The sequence below is a fragment of the Ictidomys tridecemlineatus genome, chromosome 5 (genome assembly GCF_052094955.1).
Source record: "Ictidomys tridecemlineatus isolate mIctTri1 chromosome 5, mIctTri1.hap1, whole genome shotgun sequence".
NCBI classification, from domain to species: Eukaryota; Metazoa; Chordata; class Mammalia; order Rodentia; family Sciuridae; genus Ictidomys; species Ictidomys tridecemlineatus.
In genome coordinates, this window is record NC_135481.1 from 185,888,649 (window position 1) to 185,910,040 (window position 21,392).

Genomic DNA, 21,392 nt, shown 5'->3' on the forward strand with positions numbered 1-21,392 from the left:
TGTGAGAAATTATCACTTTTTATCACTTTTCTTTCTTTCTTTCTTTCTTTTTTTTTAGAGGGAGGGACCCGTTTCACAGTCACCTCTGTTGCATTTCCTTCCCTTTCTCACCCCAGGAGAACGTGAGTGGGGTAGACTCCAGACCCTGACTCAGAGCTTGGAACTCTAGGCCATTCCTCTAGCCCTTCTCCTCCCTATTATCAAAGGGCGCAGGGTTCCTGCGCTTTCTCCAAGTGTTTTCAGTTCTGGATCCTTTGGGGTCAGTGAAGCCCACCGGGCCGGTGCTCCGTTACTGATGCCGAAAGTCCGTGCCTCAGTCTCCCCACACGTAAAATTAAAGTTTAAGGCCACTGATTTCCCCCGGGGGGGGGGGTGCCCTCGCGGTAACTCAGGTCAGCGGGACCAGGAGGGAGGACTTCCTAAGATCAGCCTCCCGCGCTGGGCCGCGTCCCCAGATAGAGCGGCCCTCATCTCTGAGTTCCCGTCACTGCCTTCCTCCCCTGTCCCCTACGCCGCCTCGGGGTTGGCGCCGCTCCAGATATTTAGGGCGGAGATTGTCCCGCTTCTGGAGAGGGGTGTCGTGCGGGCTTCTCCTTCCCTACACCCTTGGTGGCAAAAGGCGGGACGGGAAAGGGCCGTTTGGACAGGCGCACAACCCTACAGACCCTCAGGGGCCGAGGGCCCGGCCGGGAACCAGCGGAAGCCCATCCCGGAGGAGGGACCTCGCGGCCTGGGCCCGGGCCCCCTGCCCCCGGCGGCGCCCGAGGCCGGAACAATAGCGCGTGCGGGCGGGGCGGGGCGGGGGCGGGGCGCTCCGCCGGGCGCCGCCCCCGGCCCGCCCCCGCGCTCGCACACCCGCTCGCACCCGTCTCCCACCGCCGCCCGCCCAGGCACTGCCCGCGGGAGCCGCCGCCGCCGCCGCCGCGCCCGCCATGGACGTCCGCCTGTACCCCTCCGCGCCCGCGGTGGGCGCGCGGCCCGGGGCCGAGCCGGCCGGCCTGGCGCACCTGGACTACTACCACTGCGGCAAGGTAGGCGGGGGTGGGGTGCGCGGCCAGGCGGGCGCGGCCTGCCCGCGCCTTCGGACCCGGCCCGGGCCCGAGCGCCCCGGGCCCGAGCGGTGGCGGGAGTCACCTGGTGATTCGCGACGTGGGCACTTTGGGGTGCACACGGGGGGACACATACACTTCGACCCCGCAGAGGGGCACGTGCCGCTCACATCGATACCCTCGCGGTCACACACACGCCCTGAGTGGTGCGGATCACCGCCGAAGTCACCCCGACAGCCGTCCGCACGACGACACAGGGTCTCTCACTCATCACCCGACAGCAGTACATTAATTCACAAGCAGACACACAGTGACCCACTGTCACAGACAGCCACGAACGGCTCGCACTGGCATACCGTCCCGCACAAGTCACCCTGACAAGTCATTTATACACAACAACACTCAGTCACTCGCCCACGTACATTGTCATGCCGCCACATAAGGTCACCCATCCACGCACACTACATGCCACACACACCCCGTTACGTGCCCCCATCCGCTGTCACACCCAGTCACAACTAGGGACAGTCACACAAAGAAGTCGCTTCGACAGTCAACAAGCTCATACTAAGACTCACACAAGCGCACACTTGTCACACACAGCCACCCCCGGACGGTGAACCTCAGACACAGATCACACTGACGTCCACACAGTCACACGCGGTCACACCTAGGAACAGCCACAGGCTCCGCACTGCCCTTAACTCCCACCCCACACCTTGGTCATCTACACTCTCACGCCGGGGTTTAACTTCACCGCGCCACCGCGCGTTAATTGGGCCATTTACTAATTGGCCATCGCTGCCTGGCGGGGCCTCAGATTCCGAGTTGCAATGGCCAATCAAGGCCTATACCCTCTCGGGGACCGAGAGCAGGGTCCCTGCAGGCGGGCGCTGCAGTAGGGGGCAACCCTCTCCCAGTTTTTCAAAATCGCCGCCCCCACCCCCAGCCAGATATTTTCTGCGCGGCGCCAGAGCGCGCCCCTGCGCTAAGGAAGCTCGCTTGTCCCGAACCACCAGCCCCAGAAAGAAGCTTCGGATCCCCGCTTCCCCTCTGAGCTCAGCCCGGATGGTTAGGGGCAGCTGCGCGGTCCACATCCTCCTCCCTTGCGGTGGAGGGAACTTTCAAACTTAGTTGGGAAGCCAGACCATCGTGCGTCCGCGGGTCGGTGCATTGGTCCAGGGCCGCCTGGAGCCGAGCGAGGCTTTTCGTCATTCGGAGCCCGGATTGAACAGCGCGCGTGGGTTCTCCCGTGCCCCGGCGCAGACGCGCGGGCTCGGCGGCTCTGCCTGGTGAGTGCGCGTGGAGTGGCTGGATCTGCCGCTTGGGATCTCTCCCCTTCCCCACAGGCTTTTCGCCCAGCCCCTGGCCATGGGGATGTTGCGGGTAGAGGGCGTCCAGCGTGGATCGCTGGGCCTCCTGGGCTGGGCCTTTCCAAGTGCGTCCTCAGGCCCTAGGGGAACCGCTTCTGGCACAGCCCTCAGTATTCGTCCCGGGCAGCGGGCTGGGGGCTGGCTGGGAAGGATCTGGGACTGCACTGGGACCTGGGACGTCATGGGGCGGTGGTGGGCGGCAAGCGAGCTCTTGGGAAGAGTAGGGATGATTATCTTTTGTCCAGTGACCCGGGAAGTTAGCAAGCAGAGAGGGGGATGGTGTCCTGAAGATAAAGCAGGTTCACGAGCTGCTTTCAGTCTGATGGAGGGAAAACATTAGAAGTAGCAAGTGGAGTTTTCTGGGAGAGGAAGATTGGATGTGGGGGCAGCTGGTCTGTCTTCTGCCCTTGGCTTTGTTATTTTAAAACATAAAGTGGGCAAGGTAGATTCCTTCTTCGCTTTGGGGGGATGAGTGGAGATTAGGGATTTGTATGCTCAAGTCTGGGTGAGTTGGTGGGCGGGGTCTTAGACCATCTGCCTTTGGGGGTGGTGTTTTCTGTAAGCCCTGCCAGACTGGGGTGGCCCCGATTCTGGGCCTTTGGGAGGCGGGACTCTGCCGAGGCCCCTGATTTATCCGGAGGCTCTCTAAACCTCTGACTCAGCACCAGGACCCATGTGAAACTGGCGCAGAGGGTCGGGGATGGGGGTGGAGGTGCGGGTGAGTGGTGACAAGTGGGTGATTCTGATTTCTATCTGGAATCTAGGGCCCCTGGCCCACAGCTAAGGATGTGTCCAGAGTGGAGGGTCCAGCTGGGCCACTCAGGATGTGTGAAAGGAAGGTCTGTGCTTGTGCTTGGACGTGAGATATGCTGCTCAGTTCTCCGGACTAAGGCTGGGGCTGGCGCTTGGCTCAGCAGGGTCTCAGCATTGGTAGCTGACCCCTGCTGGGCTGTGGCCTTAAGTGTGGTAGTTGGGAGGATGGGGTACCACTGTGGCCAGAAGCGCTCCTTTTTTGGCACTGGAAGCTGACAGTGAGGGGTCGGGGAGAGAAATGCCCAGGCTCCACTCTTATGACTGGTCACTATCAGAGCTGGAGGGGAAACTGAGGCCTGAGGTGCAGCAGTAATGGCACTTTGCGCCTACAGGCTGTGCTGCAGAGCCAGGACACAGCCCACACTGTGGCTTGTTCCTCAGGGGACCCAGGCCTTAGGAACACAAGGACAGGCATTTGCCCAAGTGATGCCAGACAATCATGGGGCAGATGACCTGGAAGGGCCCTTGGCGACCGTCCCCTTGGAGACCATCCCCTTGGTGACTGTCCCCTTAGCAATCCTCTACACAGAGATTCCCAGCCTCTTTAAACCAAAGTCATTTAGCAGTGGTTGTTCTTTTGGTGTCTTTTGTTTGAGAAACTGCACAATGACAAAAAGCAGCTGTGGTTTCATTTTTGCGTTGGAATAGACGTGTGCTTATTAATCACGATATTAGCATGCGTTAGAAAAATAGCCTACCGGCTCCAAGGCCGGCACATGACGTTTTTAGTGTCACAGTGCGTGGTGACCATAGGGGCTTGTGGCCTGGTGGCCTCTGGGCAACCACTGATCCCTCCTTCTTTGCTTCCCAGAGGGGTAACTGAGTCACGGAGTGGCTCACAGGTACCTCGGCACGTGGAGAGCACAGCTGAGGCCTGAACGCAGGTTTCTTGACACTCTTCTGGCCTCCTCTGGAGCCTCCCTGTCAGGATTTGGGGGTTGGGAGCCTGTGGCTTCCTTCCTAGAGGAACTGAGAATTCCTTTCATTCAGGGTTTTGGCACGGACTTTACCAGGCTGGGGGCGGCGGGGGGGGGGGGGGGGGTCGCTGGGAACTCCTCACTCAACTCTGTCTGATTTGTGTCAACTGGCCACTGGCATTGGGGGAACCTGGGTTCACATCTCCATTTGTGACTTTGTGACTTAGGCAAATGATTTTTAGCTTTTTTTTTTTTTTTTTAATCTGAATGTGATTTAGTACGATCAAATGCAGATTTCAAGTGCTTGGTTCTGAGTTTAGGTGAATGTAAACACCCACACTCTCACCACTCCAATCTAGAGGTAGAACATGGTCCACCAGCCCAGAAAGCCCCCTTATGACTCTTCTGAATCAGCACTCTCCCATCCCCTCCTCCAGCAGTGGCTTTTTATCTGATTACTATTACAATACTTTATTTAAATGCAGTTTAGGTATGTGACTATATTTAAGTTCTAGAACTTCAAATGCAGCCAAATGCATCTTTGCATCTGCCTTATTTTTCCTTATAATGTCTGAGAATTCATCTGTTGTATCTATAGTTTATTCCATTTTATTGCTAAGTACTATTATATTGTATGAATATCTCACAGTGGATGATGGATATTTGGATTTATTTTTTGGTTGATGCTACTATAAATAAAGCTGGCTGGGCATTGTGGTGCAATGTCTGTAATCCCAGTGGCTTGGGAAGCTGAGGCAGGAGGATCACGAGTTCAAAGCCAGCCTCAGCAACTTGGCAAGGTCTTAAACAACTTCGTGAGACCCTGTCTCTAAATAAAATACAAAAAAAAAGGGCTGCAGATATGGCTCCATGGTTAACTGCCCCTGAATTCAATCACAGGTACCAAATAAATAAATAAATAAATAAATAAAATAAAGCTGCTATGAACATTCTTATACAAGTCTTCTTTGTGATTGGGGCAAGTTATTTAATGTCACTGAACCTACCACTGAGGTTCATGCAGCAGGTGATACAGGCTAGGACAGTTCTCGGCACAGAGTGGTGTCATCTGAGATCTGTTCCGGCAAGAGGCTTAGCATCTGTGTTCTAAGCATCCTTCATTCCTGGTCTAAACCTCCTTCCAGGCCAACCTGGGTACCACTGTCGATGTGCCATGCTCCATGGCCACCAACCTTGTCTTTTCTCTAGGCACCCCCAAGAACTGGTTCTGTGTGGGTTGTGGCATGTTCTGTCATCCATCATTCAACTGACAAATATTTATTGATCACTTCTTTGTAATTAGTTCTGGGCAACTGATGCTACAACAGAGAACAAAAGTGACTCACATTGCTGCCCTCAGAAGCTTAACGTCAGTGTGGGAAGTTGTCAGTGTATGGATGGAGTATACGTATTATAGCTGACGGTGATGCAGCTTTGGAGAACTATGAAGCAGGGAAGAAGGTTGGGGAGTCACGTCCTGGGGCTGGTTTGCAGTTTCAAATAGGAAGATTGGGGAAGGCCTTCTGATCTAGACTGGTGTCCCCAGATGAAGGAACACATTAAGAATCATCCAGCAAGCTTTTAAAAACAGATTCCTGGGCTGGGGATGTGGCTCAAGCGGTAGCGCGCTCGCCTAGCATGCGTGCGACCCGGGTTCGATCCTCAGCAGCACCACATACCAACAAAGATGTTGTGTCCGCCGAGAACTAAGAAAAAATAAATAAAAATGTTAAAATTCTCTCTCTCTCTGTCCCCCTCTCTCACTCTCTCTTTAAAAAAAAAAAAAAAAAAAAAAAAAAAAAAAAAAAAAAAAACAGATTCCTGGGCTCCACCCCTAGAGATTCTGGATCATTTGGCCTGAGGTAGAACCCTGAGGATTTGCATGTCTGGTGAGCCGAGGTGCTGCTTCTGCTGGTCCAAGGGCCACACTTGGTGTGTCCATGGCTTGGTGGGCTGCGTGTGGTTTTCTGTGGGCTCCTGGCAGGCAGAGATTATGCCCAGCATCTGGCATGATGCCTGCCCACGGCTGCCCACGAGGGTGCATGGTCCCACTCTCTTCCCCCACCACGCTGGGTACAGCACTGTCAGGATGGGGATCTGGACAAACCTGCTGGTGAATGATTGGAGTCATGTTTTGTCAAAAACCCACGAAGCAGGGGTTGCTATTTCTGCCTCACCTGAACCAGAAATCTGTAAGGCCTGCTCGGCAGCCTGGGGGAGGTTCTGAGCTTTCTTCTGCAGGGGGCCGGTGCTGCAGGGGGCTGGGTCCTGTGGAAGGAGCCCTGATCTGGGTGGGCTGTGAACTGAGCTGGCTAGAACCAGGGGGCTCTGGAAGGTGCATGCACCTCTGTTGGGAAGCTCTTCTTTAGCTTCCATCTGAACTCTACCCAGCAGGGGCCTGCAGGGGCATGCCTTGTTACATCAGGGCCAGCAGCCCAGGCCAGACACTGCTTAGCCCTGCGCCTGGGTGACCTTGAGCACTTGGGGGGGGGCTCTTCTCTGGATCTCTGTTCCACTCTGTGTAAAGGGGAAGCAAATCAGCGACTGTCAACCTTGCACCACAGGGTGGTGTGACGTAGTGACCGAAAGAATGGGATGTCCTTCGTAACTGGCCTCAGGAGGATGAGGAGGATGCTTTCTGGGGAGTGCATGGGTCAGCTCCTCAGTACCAGAATGAGCTGCCTGAGACAGACTCTCTCTGCCCAAGAGCTCATAGTGGAGGCTGAAAATCACAAGGAGACAGTGCAGGCTGAGGCCTGCCCCTGAGGCTGCATCGCCGCAGGCCACTGACAACGACAGGAGCAGAGGTCACATCTCAAACCAGGAGCAGAGGCTGGGGGGCAGGGAGGGGCAGGCTTGCTGTCTGATGGTGACCTCTCATGGAAACTCACGGGGTCCCAGGGAACTACTCATGCCAGCAGGGACCTGAGGACCTCCCACGGGCCCTGCCTCTTGAAGGTCTCACCACCTCCCCATACTGCTGCCCTGGGGACCAAGCCTCCAGTCACATCCCTGGGATGGAGTGAGGGGGCCCAATGAAGCCATTTCCCAGCCATAGCCAGGAGATGACCGGCGCACACAGGAGACGCTGCACACAGGAGACGCAGGAACCCCTGTCTCTGCCTTTACTTTTGAGCAGGCAAAACCCTTATCTGAGGTTTTATTGCCTCTGGTTTCAGTTACAGTCAATCCTGGTCTGGAAGAATTCAGTAGGAAATTCCAGAAATAAACTATAAGTTAAAAATAACTTTGATCCCAGTGTATTTTTATAGTTATTCTATCTTCTTATTAGCTATTAGGATCAGTGTTCTTAGTGTGCCAGGTTTATAGACTAAACTTTCACATAGGTCTGTTTAGGGAAAAGCACAGTGTACATAGTGTTTGGTACAGTCACGGGGGTCTTGGCATGGATCCCCCTCAGATAAGGGGGGACTTGGATTCCCAGAGCTGGCAGGTGCTCCATGGGCATTTGGTGAACAAATGAATGAGTGACTTTGGGGCTGGCCAGTTGTCCCCTGGGCTTGAGGAACTTAGCTTCTGTGGCTCCTGTAATCTGAAACCTTGTGGTGAGTGCACAAGTCCAGGCAGGACTCTGGGTAATTGGCTGTCCCTAGAGGGACTCCCCTGAGTAGGCCCCACAGGGGGAGCAGCCAGCAGGGTGTAAGAGCTGCAGGGTCTGCCCCCGGGAGGGCTCTCCCCCTGCCCTGGTGTTCCCTGGATCCCAGGCTGCGTGCCCCGGTGTTCCCATGGCGCAGCCTGTTGGACTGCAGCCGGTCTCTAGATCCCAGGGCAGGTGGCTCTGGAACCAGCAGTCCTGGGTGTGAGCGCTGCTGTCACCATCCTCAGCACAGGCAAGGTTTTCAAGTGCTTCAGTGTCCCCACCTGCAGGATGGGCACATGCACACCTGCCCCTGGAGGGCTGGATGTCACACTCCACAGCCTGGGCCTCCGTAGGAAGCGCTCTCCCTTCTGTTCACAAACAGCAGCACAAGTTGGAATGTGAGAGGACCCTGAGGGGCTGCTGGAGGCCTGGTGGTCCCCTCCTGCTGCAGCACCACCCTGCCCTGTGACGGACAGACCTAGCTTTCCTGACCCTGAGCCCTTCCCTCTACAAAGAGGAGAGAAAGTGGGTTTCGCTCGCAAAGAGACTCGGTTCCCATCACAGCTGCGCTTTTCGCTGGCTTGGGCAGGTGACTGTGCATATCGCTGAGCCACGGCGGGTCTCAGTTTTCTTGTGTGTACCAGGGTGAATCCCCTCGGGGACCGGGGACCGCAGGGGCTGGCTCACGGGCTGCTGCGCTGGGAACTGCTCTGTAGCAAAGACTACTGGCCCAGGCGCCTGCCTGCAGTCAGTGACAGGAGGGTGCCCGAGGCAGAGGCCAGGCAGCCTCCTTGCCTCCTTGGGTCAACTTGAAGAGCTGTCACAGGCCAGGGCCAGCCCCTCTCTCTGCCCAGGTGTGCTCCCCTCACTCTCTTCCGTGTGACCCGACCCCGGCCTTCTAACTTCGAGAGCAGCGCTCCATCTCAGAGTGCTGTTGAAGGGAATGCCATGCCACACTGTCCCCAAGGCAAGGGAAACCCCCAGATCTCCCGGAGGCTGGAGAAGGCTACCGGACTGAGTGCCAGCTGCGTGTCCAGGCCAAGGCGGGCACGCCTCTCTATATTCTTGTCTGAAACCATGGTGTCCCCTCAGCGCCACCCCACCTGTTGGCTTGTTAGCCAGGTCGGCTCCCAGCTCTTTCCCGGGCCTCCAGGAGCTGAACTCTGGCGGCAATGGCCAGCCATCTCTGTTTAGCTGCCCTTCGGGTTCGTCTGTCCGACGGGTGTTTGAAAGCAGAGTGTTCCTGGTGCCTGGGATCAAACCCCCCACACCATCCAACTTTCCAGCCGACCAAGACAGTCTCGGAGAGCAGTGTCCATCAGCCAGGGAAACCTGTTCTGTGCGCTGCACCTGCGGCTCCCAGGTGCTTCCCGGGGAGGCCCCGCAGGCTGGGCAGGCTGGGCAGGTGGGGGCAGTGTGTGGTGTGACCTCTGCTCCCATAGCCAGGCCTCCCTCCTGGGAGGGGCTGTGTCCTCTGCATGGGACACCTGCCACCACTGTGTACGCCCTCCTGATGTTTCCCGTAGGGCTCTGACTTGGACATCTTCCCACACGTGGGGCACCGTCACTGTTCCCAACATTTTCAGGTTTACTTATTCCTCTGCCTTTTGAGCCACAGGCCACAGTTCCCCGTAGGCTTTCAACTGGTGAATGAAACTCTCTCCTCTGAGTCACTGAGCTTTCAAGTCAGAGCTCAGTTCCCAGCGCCTTGCACACAGTAGGCACTCAACAACAACCTGTTGAACATCTGAGAAGCCCAGCGGTCCCCAGGTCGTTAACCAGGCCACTAAACCACACTCGGCTTGCTCTTTCTAGCAGGCACCAGAAATCCCAGTGGTACAGTAGCCAGTTGTAAGCATCAGGGTAATGGATCAAAATTTATTATCCTGCGTTATGCCACGTCTTTACGCCAAGATATAAAATCACAATTTACCATGACTCATTAAGTTAATAATTACCTACCATATGTTTTTGCTGCTGCTCCCCAGCCATGCTGAAAAATCTCCCTGTAGGTTTGGGTCCATGTAAATAAGATGACTGTCAACCATGTGGACACAATGACAGGGAGCCTCGGGACTGAGAAGCTGGACAGAAGTGCAGCCCCAAAGCTCGGCCACTCCTTCCCCACCGTCTTCTGGTTCGCCTGCACCACATTTTCGTTGGTTTTCCTCCAGGGCAAAGCCTGGGGCATGTTGGCTGTCCCTCTATTACCCTACCTGCCCCTGGCTTTGACTGTTGATGCACGCTTCTCTCCTGGGACCTGGGGTTCCCTGCTGGGCCTCCTTGCCTTGGTTTTCAACTTCAGACACCATTTGCCATTAAGATGCCTTCACATTACAGCTAATTTAAACGTGCTTATCTTGAAGTTGGGCCTGATTTGTAGGAATGATTTAGAAACTTGTTAGAAATGAATCCGACTTGGCAGTATAACCCAGGGTCAATCTCATGCATAAATTTTATTGTTCCATGGTGCTGTGTTTTGACTTGAACTGAACTTTACAATGTCTTAGGTGGATCTTCGGCCTGGTGTTGCTCGACTATTCTGCAGATATTTTCGGAGGGCCTGTTGGATGTTAACTTATATTATTTCAGGAGCACCCCCCCCCCCCCGCCTTGTTTTCTCATTCTCTCATCCACTTGAGATGAAAGTTAATTTTTACACAAAGCCAGAGAGTGAATTTGCATATGACTTGAGTTTGATTAAAGCGCCTGGGTTCGTCTCCTGGCACTTATAAGCTGTGTAACTTTGGGCCTGTTGCTTAGCCTCTCTGAGCCCCACTTTCTCCACATAACCACACTTGGACCTCAGGTTGTTGGTGAGCATCCAGGAGATCCAGTCAGTCATTCCTCCTGCTGAGTGCTCTTCAGCTCCTCTGGTTCCTCCAAAGAACAGTGAACGCAGGTTCCACCCTGGGATTTTATGTTTGTTTTCAATTACAGAATCTCGGGGGCTTAAAAGGGTTGAGGCTTCTTTTGGCAGGGAGAGTAGCTGCTCCCTTCTTCCTCGCTGCAGGAGCCTTTAAGGATCAAGTACACATTGAGACTCACGGGGCTGGCACAGGTGACCCTTGGCACCGTCTCTGGGAGCATTTGGAGAGGAGCCACGGCCGCCAGCGGGGCCCAGAAACCGCCCCTCTCTGCAGTGTCCATGGCGTGGCCAGGACCAGGGGCTCTTCTCCACGCTGCCCCTTTGGGCTTTGGTTCAAGTGCAGAGGACGAGCCCCCAGAGGGTGGTCCCCGTCCTCCCTGGCTTGGAAGCCCACCCCCCACAGCACAACTCTCCCTCCAGTCCCTGGGCTTTGCTCCAAGGGCCCACAGGGACACGGCAGTTGCCAGTGTGCTGCACCCAGGAGACTCTGAGTGTGGCTTCCTTATCCCATGTTTGTAATTCATGTGCAGCTCCTCCCCATCCACGTGCCTCCTGCTGCCTGGTCGTTTCTGGAGTTGTCTGCTCAGGTACTGAGCGGCCTCCTGTCCCCAGGTTTCCTGTGGAGTCGGGCCGGGCGGTCAACAAGGGAGGGCCTGTCTTCCGTGGAGGAGCCAGGGCTGGCTGACCCTTCACACAGGCGTCAGCCCCTATTCCCAGGGAGTGGCACTCTGGTGTCTCTTTTGGAAGGACGGAGGAGTGTTTCGGGATATTCCATGCACACTGTGCCCAGATTCTGGTTGATGTAAATGTCCTCCCTTCCTCCGTCTCTCTCCCTCTCTGTTCCTCCCTCTCTCTCTCTGTTCCTCCCTCTCTCTCTCCCTCCCCTGCTCCCTCTCCCTCTGGCCAGGAGATGGGCCTCATCACACAGGCCTGGAATCGAGTCCTGGCTTTGCCTCTGAAGAGTTCATCACTCACTTGTTCATTCGCCGCCCACAGAGCGTCCGCTGCCTACTGTGCCCGGTGGTAGGCGCCAGGCGTGGGTCAGGGTCCTGGTCCTGGCCCTGAGGAGCCACGGTCTTTCTAGAGAGCTGGGCAAGTTTTCCAGCTGCTAGCAGCCAGTCTGATGCTCTGTGCCCACATCTGGCTGCTGTTTTGTCTTGCTGTTCTGAAAGGTGGCTGCCTCCTGCAGACCAGCCTGGGACCGTAACTTTCAGTGGAGTTGAGACATTTACTTTCCAGGGACCAAAAGGCATGGGCCAGGATGGGACACGGAGACCTTTCCGAGGCTGGAGTGGACCCCACCTCTTCTCTGTGCAAATTGCCTCAGTTTAGAACCTTCCAGCACCTTCCCCGGACTTGCAGATACCATCAGACTCCCCTCTTGGCCTATAAGTCCCTGTGGGGTCTGACACCCCCAGGCTTCCCCAGCCGTCACTCCCAGGGCTCTGTACCAGGTACCAGGCTTCACACAGGCCGCCTCCCCTCATGGCTTGCATCCCGGGTCCCTGGCCGTCTGCCTGGGACAGGGCCTTGCCATGCTGCCTCCTGCCTGGAGCATCTTGCCTTCATTCTTCACATGACTGGCTCCTGCTCATCCTCTGGTCTCAGCTTTATCCTCACTTTCTCAGACTTTGACCTCTTGATGCCATTACCTTCCCTGTTCTTGATCCTGGGTCTAGTGTATTTTTTCCCCCATGGTACAGCATATCTGTGAAATGGTTTTAAAAACCTCCGGGCTGGTGTTCGTTTTGTTCTTCCTGGGGTAGGCCCAGGTCTGCTGAGGGTCTGCTGTGGAGCGGTGCTCAATAGATCCTTGTTGAAAGAATGAATGAATGTGGCAGATCCTGTTCTCCAGAGAAAACCACCCTAACATATCCCAGGCTGTGTTTCCAAGAAAAACGCACTTGCCCTCTCTGGGCCCCACATACCTTGTTTGGACCTTGTTGCCAGGAGGACGGAACACATCTAGTGAGGGGCACCGTGTTTGGGTCTCGCGAGTTGAACGTGGGTCTTGTAGCGTCACGTCAGGCTCATCTCCAGCGGCGCCCCGGAGGGAGAGCTGGAATCAAGAGCTGGGATGTTGGAGATCCTGGTCCTTGTGATCTTGAATCAGGGCTTGGCTCTGGGGCACAGGGTGGCAGCCCCTGTTTTGAACACCTCCCTCTCTGTGCCGGGTGACCTTGCCTTCAGGAGGGAGGCTTCCCTCCCGTCGCTTGGGCTGGGGCATCGGGCGCACAGGCCTGGCCTTCAGAGATAGTCTCTCTCCAGCCCACGGGAATGCTTCTGGTGACCAAGCAGGACTTTGGGGTGGCCTCTCTCCTGAGTGACTACCCCTTTTTATTAGGCTCTAAATTCTAAATACTGCGTTACCTGCCCCACCGTGTAGGAAATAGGGAGAAGTCACCTGCGATGTGGCGGGCGCCTGTGCAGATTGGAGCCCCCCCTGAATAGGTCACCTCCCTGGGCCCACCTGGTCTTTTTCTTTCCCCTTGCAACAGTGTGTCGTTTACCTGTTCATCATGTTGTCCGGTCACTGCCCTCCCTCCTCCCCTCCCTCCCCCGCTGAGGACTTGGGCTTCAGGAGGGGGCTCTGTCGTGTGCTGTCCCAGCGCCCCCCGTGGCCCTGCCTCCCTGTTGCCATTCCTGACCACAGCCATCTCCTGGGGACACCTCTCAGGTTCTGCTCCAGGGCCACCCCTCCCTCCAGGAGGCCTCTGCTGCTGTCCTTGCCCCATGCAGCCTTCCTGAAGCTGTGAGCTCCCTGGAGCTGGGCAGCACCATGTCCCCAAGTCTGGGAACTTGGATTTCACTCGAGGGCAGTGGGGGCTGTGGACAGGTGTGGCATTTTAGAAGAATCTTTGCTGCTGTTTTGTGGGGGGAACTGGACAAAGGGTAAGAGCCGACCCAGGAGAGCAGATGGGGGTGACTTCTGTGGCCCAGGAGAGCACCAGTGTTGGCATGTGGCTGTGCTGCCCAACATGGTAGCGGCTAGCCACAGGTGACTGTTTATATTTAAAATAAAGTAAGATTTCCTTCTCTGGCCACACGTGTCTCATTTCAAGTGCTCTGTGGCCACATAGGGCTCGCTGGCCTTGGGCAGGGCTGATAGGGAAAATCTCCATCGCGCAGAACGTTCTGGTGGGTGGGAAAGGGGAGGAGCAGGGGAGAGAGGAGGAGGCAGAAGGTGAGGACTTGTGGGTAGGTGGGATGAGGGGTGACGGAGAGGACGGCTGTCAAAGACAAGACCAGGTTGTTGGCTGTGGCCAACACAGAACTCGTGAGTCAGAAGGAGTGGGCATTTTTGTGGCTCCTGATTGGTGCCAGCAAGTCATTTTCTAAGAGAGCCAACCGCATTCTCCAGGAGCGTGAGCTGAGGTGCCCCTTTCCGGGTGCCTCCTGGTGGACCTCATAGTGTTCTGAAAAATCTTGGTGGGGTTTCTGGCTCTGCCACCTCTGCCTTCATTTAGGGCCTGGCATGTGGACCGTGAGGTCTTTGTGATCAGGGAATTATATGTATATTAATGCAGATTCAGTGGACAGAGTTATGTTTGCCATTGGGCCGGGATCTGATATGCTTCTTAAATGCCTTTGGTAATATCTCCAATCGGACGGCAAATAGAAAACAGGAAAGTTAGTAATAAAAAATGAATTAGGGCGATTAGCAAAAGGTGAGCCGTTTCCCTCCTGCGGCGACAGGCAGCGTTGACTTTGAGCTTTGCAGGGTGCCTCCTGTCCAAACACACGTCTGGATTATTGCCGCCTCCGGGGCTGGCCCTGGGGTCCGCTCAGCACATAGGACTTGGTTATTGCATTCAGTTTCGCAAAGGTCACGGGCATCCCCTTGGATGGGGGGTTCACACCCTGGGGGTCTCTGAAGAGGGGTTGCTGCCCTCCCCCTCCCCACCTTGACTCGGGGAAGGCGGGGGGGGGGGGGGGGGGGGCTTCTTCCTCTAGCGGAGACATCTCTGGGCCTGGCTCCCCTCCTCTGCTGCAGGGCCCTGGGGAAGGCATCTGCCCTCAGGGTGCTTTTGGGAACCCCTTCCTGGCTGTCTGGTGGGGCCCTAAATTCCCTTCAAGAAGGAAGAAGGGGCAAAGGCTTTAATTGACAAGTGCAAATGCTGGGACTAGTTTCTCTGTCACCAAAAAGAAACAGAATTCTGGTGGCCAAGCAAAGCATGAGGGGTTAGAGCTCAAGCCATCTGCAGCTTTGGGATTCACCCTGGCCCAGGGCAGAGAGTGGCCCCCGGCTGGTGGTCACCCACTGGCTCAGCTCTGCAGCTGCCGACTGGGGTTGGATGATGTCTTACTCCCTTCAGGCTAATAACAAAACCCCAGAGATCAGGTGGCTTATAACAACAGAAAGGTATAGAGTTCTGGAGGCTGGGAAGTCAAGATCAAGGGCCAGCAGACTAGGCGCTGTCGAGGGCCCGCATTGCTGAAGACAGCTGTCTTCTCACTCCAGCTCCCTGGGGCTGTACGAGGGCCTTGATCCCAGTCACCGTGTTCTGTCCCCATGACCTACTCTGGTCAGTACCCTCAGGATCTCGACACAGGAATCTGGGAGACACAAACATTCAGACCACAGCAGATGACAGCCGCGTTCGTTACATGACTCCCACGACCGATGGAAGGTTTGGGTGGTACTTAGTTCACCAGCAGGCTGGTAACCAGCTTCAGCAGGCCCTCTCCAACGCCCAGGTGCACGGGGATCCTAGGGCATCTTGTCCAATGCAGATTCTGATGCGTAGGTCAGGCCGGGGCAGAGATTCTGCATTTTTAAAAAGGTCTAGGTGATGCTGGGCAGAGGTCCTGACTGAGCATCAGTGCACGTGTGTGTGTGTGTGTGTGTGTGTGTGTGTGTGTGTGTGTGTGTGTGTGTGTGAGAGAGAGAGAGAGAGAGAGAGAGAGAGAGATGCCTGGGTGCAGAGCCCAGCCCAGGATTCCTATGGGAGACTCAGTGGGGTGTGCTCTCAGGACAGGGGCTGGGAGCCAGGTCAGGACTGGAGGGAGTGAGCCCGATGTGGCCTCCGCTGGGGCCCTGTGTCAGCCTGATCCTATGGGAGCCCCAGAGCAGGAAAGACACCCCAGCGTGGGTCCCATCTTGAGGCCAGGGTGGGGGCCTTCCTGTGCCCCCTGCCAGTCGGTCATCGGCTGTGGGCTGCTGGAGAAGGGTAGGAAGGCGTGATGTCCCCTGCGCTTGGTCCCATAAGCCAAGGGCAGTTCCCCAGAGGACAGGCACCTGGAAACATTGGCAAGAACCTGACGGAGGGACGTGGGGGTCTGCACTCTTATATCAGAGCCCAGGGTGGTGGGGGGCGGGGCATATGAGGGACCCTCCCTGAGACCTGCTAAGGGAGCCACGGAGGCAGGACCTCCCAGAGGGTGGGATGGGGACAAAGGGAGGGGGAGGTCATTTACTCCATGTCCTTGGATGGATGTCTCATCCTGTGATTTATTTAATGGGTACCCACCCCTGGGAATGGGCAGCTGCCTCCACTGTGCCAATAGGAGCTGAGACCCCGGAGGGGAGGTGACGGGGCCAAGGGCACAGTGGGACGTGGGACGGGGACCCAGCCTGCTTGTCAGGAGCACCCGTTCTCCTTCCAGACCATGTGGGGAGGAGATGTTGGGGGTGGGCATGCCGCAGGGGAAGAGCACAGACCTGCTCGGACGGACAGACGGAGGCTGGCGAGGAAGGGCGGAGGTCGCCGAGCTCCAGGCTTTAGGGTTGGGATCCCTTAGTGGGGGGGGAGCTGGGAGCCTGGGACCTCCCAGTGCCATGCCCCTCGGCTCGGGGGGTCCCTGCTGCCCCCACTCTGCCATCTTGTCTGCCCTCCCTGCACTCAGAACTCTTTCTTCAGTGTGTGTCTGGGTGTGTGTGCGTGTGCGTGTGCGTGTGCGTGCATGCATGTGCGTGTGCACTTGCTTTGGTTGGTGGAGTCCCCCTGGACCCTTCCACTTGGACAGGTGGGCATCTGCTTTCTCAGCAGGTGCTTTGCAGGACAGAGTCCCTGAGCCATGCTGCTGTCCAGGGACCTGACAGCTGGGTGCCTTGCCGCTGTGACGAGACTCCTTTCCTGCCCCTCCATCCTGTGTGCCTCGTGCTGTGTGCTGGTGCATGGGAGGTGAATGAAGGAAGAGTCCCAGATTGTTCTAAATGAAGACAGACGTGGGCCTGGGTGTGCGAGACCCCGGGGGTGAGGATTCCGTCTGCATGTCTTCAGGGGTCCGCTGTTTCCCGCCTCTAAGGGTGTTTTCTCTCCCAGTCACAGCTGACAATGTCCCACTCCCTCTTCATCTTCCCTGCAAACCTCTCACGCAGGGTGTTATGTAAGCTGCAGTCACAACTTGGCACTTGGCGCACGATGCTGATATCAAACACGAGATGGTAGCTGCCGTGCTGGGTGGAGTGGGGGAGGGTGCTGTTTATTGAATACCTACTACGTGCCAGGCCGTGGGTGTCCTTTGCATACTGTCTTATTCAACCCTCACCATAGCTCTGCAAGTTATGCATTATTGTCACCGACAGGATACCTGAAGCTCGGAGAGGTTGAGAACCTTGCCCAAGGTCACGCAGCCTGTGAGGAGCAGAGCAGATGGTGCACCTGGGTCTGCTTAGCTCTGAGGTCTGCTCTTCGCTCTGCACCCTGTCCTCACACATGCGGGTCTTCAGCTTCTTTTTGGAGCTCCTTTCACATTCGTTCCCCATTTGGACCTGAGAGGTCTTGGTGTGGGATGTGCCATTCCTGCTGCGGAGACAGGCACAGAGCTAGGCACCGAGATGAGCTGGGCCTCCAGGTCGCAAGCTCGGGGGACCTGCCCCTCCCGGCCTCTGCTGTTTTCCAGGATCCCAGAGGCTTTTTGTTGTTTTCAGCTTGAGGCTGCGTAGACCAGGCCCATGTCCTTGGCTGGGGGCACGTGATGGCAAGTGTTCTTCTGTGAGTTCCTACGGTTGTGTGCTGCTGTCTCACAAGCCACCCCAAAATTAGTGGCTTAGAACAGCAACAATTTGACTTTGCTCGTGGTGCTGGGGGTTGGCTGGGAGTTTTTCTGGCTGAGCTGGTTGACTCTGCAGGCACTGTGCCACCTCTGGGGGCTGGTGACCCAGGGTACCCTGACTCACGTGTCTGGCAGGGTTGGCATGGCTCTCCTGTGGTCTCTCGCTCCCCAGCCGGTGTGTGCCCTGGGGACTCCTGGGCTTCCTGGCGAGCAGGAGGGAGCCCTTCACCCACCCCCCCACATAAGCATTTTGGAGCCTCTACTTAGCCATGTGTGCTGCTGTCCTAGAGGTCAAATAAGGTCACAAAGCCAAGCCCAGATTCAAGGCTAGAAGAGATGGATCCCTTTTCTTCCTGAGAGGAGCACTTATATCCCAGTGCATGTGCCTGCAGGGCAGAGATCTGTGGTCCTCTGTGCCCTCGCTCTTTCAGACCACAAATGTTTGATGAACCCCTACCGTGTGCCAGGCACTGTGGCAGGACTCTGGGGGTGAACAGGACAAACCCAGTGCTGGACTTGGTGGCTTCTAGACTAGCCACTGAAGAATTGAAGCACATGATGGGAGCAGGGCTGGCGAGATGCAGGACGGCTGCTCAGGCTGGGAGACGGGGCTGGGAGGATGGCTCTGATTGTTAAGGGGAGACCTGCAGGAAGGCTAGGGGCTGCGAGGTGGTGGGGACTTCAGTCAGAGAGAGCAGCACGTGCAAAGACCTTGTGGCACATTTGAACACCCAATCAAGAGCCAGTTCCCCCAGCCTGGAGCTGAGAAAGGAACTTTTGGATCGCAGATGCCCCCAAGCAGCTGCCGGTGATGCAGGCTCAGCGGGGAGTGGAGAGACCTTCCCTTATTATGGGTGGCTTGGGGAGGCAGCTGCTCATGGGGGGCCCTGGCAATCTCCGTGGAAGATGCACAGGGCATCAATGGCACAGGGGTTGTTGGCTTGGACAAGGACTGGGAGGGGGCAAAGGGGGTCAGATGCACAGGGATGAGGAGGACAGTGATTGAGATATGTGAGGCCCAGGCCCTGGGCTGGGGGCTTGGATTTAGTCCTGTGGGTCAGTGACCACGAGCTGAGAAGGATGAATCAGATCTAGGAGGGAGACCTGGGGATGGTGTCCAGAAGGGGCCCATTCCCGGGGCATCACCTCCCTAGCCAAACCTCGAGCCCCCAGCCCTAAGCCAGCCCACTGTGCCTGGGCGCCTGAGCCTGGGAGATTCCTGCTGTGTCCCCTGGGAGCTGCCTGCTGTGTCCCCTGGGGGATTCCTGCTGTGTCCCCTGGGAGCTGCCTGCTGTGTCCCCTGGGAGCTGCCTGCTGTGTCCCCTGGGCTGCCTTTGATGTCCCTACAGTTTCAGCAGGGTCTCTCCCAGCCTATTGGGACCTTAGCCATGCAGAAGGCCAGGGTCCCCCGGGGGTCAGAATCATGACCCTAAATGGCCCAGAACAGATCAGAAACACAAGAACCGTCAACAAATCTGAGTCTGAATTCCTGCTTCTCACTTAGGTCACCAGGAAACCCTGGGCGGGTTGCTGCCCAGCCCAGGCCTTGGGTTTCTCACCTGGAAATGGGGCGGTCCCTGCTTCCCAGGGCAGGTGAGGAGGAGCCCGGGGCCTGCCTGGTTGCCGGCACAGTGCACGGTACCTCCTGCCCGTGCACAGCTGAGGACAATGTGGGGACCCTGGTGGCTGCAGAGAAGTGCTCCTCCCAGGGCCCAGATGCTGGTGAAGTTGTCTCCCCCAGAACAAACAGGGACCTTGGAAACCTGGATGTGCCCAGGGATGGCAGGAGAAAGGCCTGTCACACGGATGGGCCACTCGGACTCCACCCCCGGGCACCCCGAGGCCCTCCTTCCCACCCGAGGCAGGACACGCAACTTCAGGTTTCATTTTTACTTTATTTTAGGTTTTAGGCTTGTCCTGCTGTGTGTGACAATCCCAGGAGGGTCTGTGACTCAGTGGACAGTGTAGCGTGGTGGAAGTGAGCTTGCTGGACAGGCCCGAGACTTTTGTTCTGATCCTGTCTCTGCCAGTTACTTGCTCTGTGCATCTAGTAAGTTGCTTACCCTCTCTGTGCCTCAGTTTCTCCCTCTGTGAGATGGGGACAGTTCCTGCACCCACTTAATTTGTGGGTGTTCTGGGAGGGGTCTCTTCACATCAGGACGGGGAAGGGTTGAGCAAGAAGAAAGAACAAAACCCAGGCTCCTGAAGCCGGTGTCAGCCCAGAGTCGGCCCCTGCACACTCAGCCAGGCCCACAGTACAGTTCCGCCGTGGACCCTGGCCAGGGAGGGCCTGTTCATGGAGGGGCTGGGGACAGATCCAAGGTGTGTGTGGGGGGCTTTTAACAAAATGGGGCTGGAATGTGGCATTGTGGTAGGTCCCCTGATGAGCCCAGGCGGTGGGGCCCCTTGGTGGGGCCGGCGGCTCATCCCCTGAGACACCTTGCAGATCAGCCTGAGTCTGGCCCTATTTGACTTTGCTTTCTGACCCTGTGATTAGAGGTGTGCACTCACCCATCTCACCTTGCTGGGTTGTTCGAGGATTCAAGGGACGACAGAAAGTGCCAGTGCTTGGCATACCGTAGGTGCTTACTAAATGCCCTGAGTGTCAAGTGGGGCATTTACATGATGCAGCCCAAAGATTCCGCCAGTGCGTCTGCTGAGCGCCTTGTCGGGGTTTAGAGCCAGGTCAGGGGGCCTGTTTACCTGGGCAGGCCAGGCCGGGGGTGCATGGGACTTGGTGGCAGCAGGACATTCCCTGGGACTGAGGGATGGGGACAAGGAGTCCCAGAGCTTGGCTAGGGCTCCCTCCTGGAGAGCCTTAAGGACAGCCTGTGAACAGAGGACTCTGTGAGGACTTTGACCTTGAGGACAGTGGGGGTCATGGAAGGCTTTTACTTGGGAACAGCAGGTGTAGAGTCCCCTTTTCTTTTTCTGCAAGAAAACTCTGCTGCTTGACTTGGGACGAGTAAGAGAGGGTCTGGGGGCCCGGCCGACAGGGTGCCAGCAGTGGGGGAGGGTGGAGGGACCTGGCACCCTGGTGTCCCAGGGTCGGGCAGCTAGGTGGCCCCCGGGAGGCACGGGCCCTGGTCGTTTCCCAGGGTGGGATGCGCTGCCGGGGAAACGCGGCTTCTCAGCTCCTACAGGCGCTGACGGGCGTCACAATATTGTGACGTGAGGCCCCGGAGCCGCCTCGTTACCAGCTTACCTGGCGAGGAGCAGCCGCCGCGGTCGGGCATGACAGAGCTAAAATTGAACTTGGCAATTACTGCTCCGGAGAAGTGCTCCGTGCTGTGGAGGCAGGGTTCCAGGGAGATCAGCCCTGGTAATCACAGGGTTTAAATCAGTCACTTACTATTAAGGTGGCTCTGCCACCGAGGCCTGGGGAGGCAGGGGAGGGCGGGACTCCTGTAGGGGGCTGGCTTGGGGTCCTATTTCACCTGCCCTGGGCTTTTTTTTTTTTTTTTAATTAAGGATGAAGGTTTGAGAGACCCAGCGTTAATGTCGTGCCCATGATCGATTTATGTATTTTATTTATTTATTTGTTGCGATACTTGGGATGGAACCCAGGGGTGCTTTCCCACTGGCCGACAGCCCCAGTCCTTATTTTATTTTGAGACAGGGTCTGGCTAAACTGCTGAGGCTGGCCTTGAACTTGCGATCCTCCTGCCTTGGCCTCCTGAGTCACTGGGATTACGGGCGGGCACCACCCACGGCCGGCTCTGACGGTCATCTTCAAGGGCTGCTCTGGTTACTTACGGAGCTCGCGCCCTG

The 21,392-nt window shown here is 56.7% G+C and overlaps 1 protein-coding gene across 4 annotated transcripts in view; it reads left to right on the forward strand.

The window, feature by feature from the left end:
- The first annotated feature begins 854 nt into the window (after nt 1–854).
- Tox2 (TOX high mobility group box family member 2) overlaps nt 855–21,392 on the forward strand; it is a 126,272-nt gene continuing 105,734 nt past the window's right edge. The window contains exon 1 of one of the 4 annotated variants that reach the window (XM_078051835.1): nt 855–1,031. In XM_078051835.1, the coding sequence (XP_077907961.1) occupies nt 933–1,031 (99 nt within the window). In that variant the 5' untranslated portion in view covers nt 855–932. Of the gene's footprint in view, nt 1,032–1,991; nt 2,342–21,392 lie in introns of those variants that run through there. The other 3 variants (XM_078051833.1, XM_078051834.1, XM_005327121.4) reach the window with 3 other exon arrangements.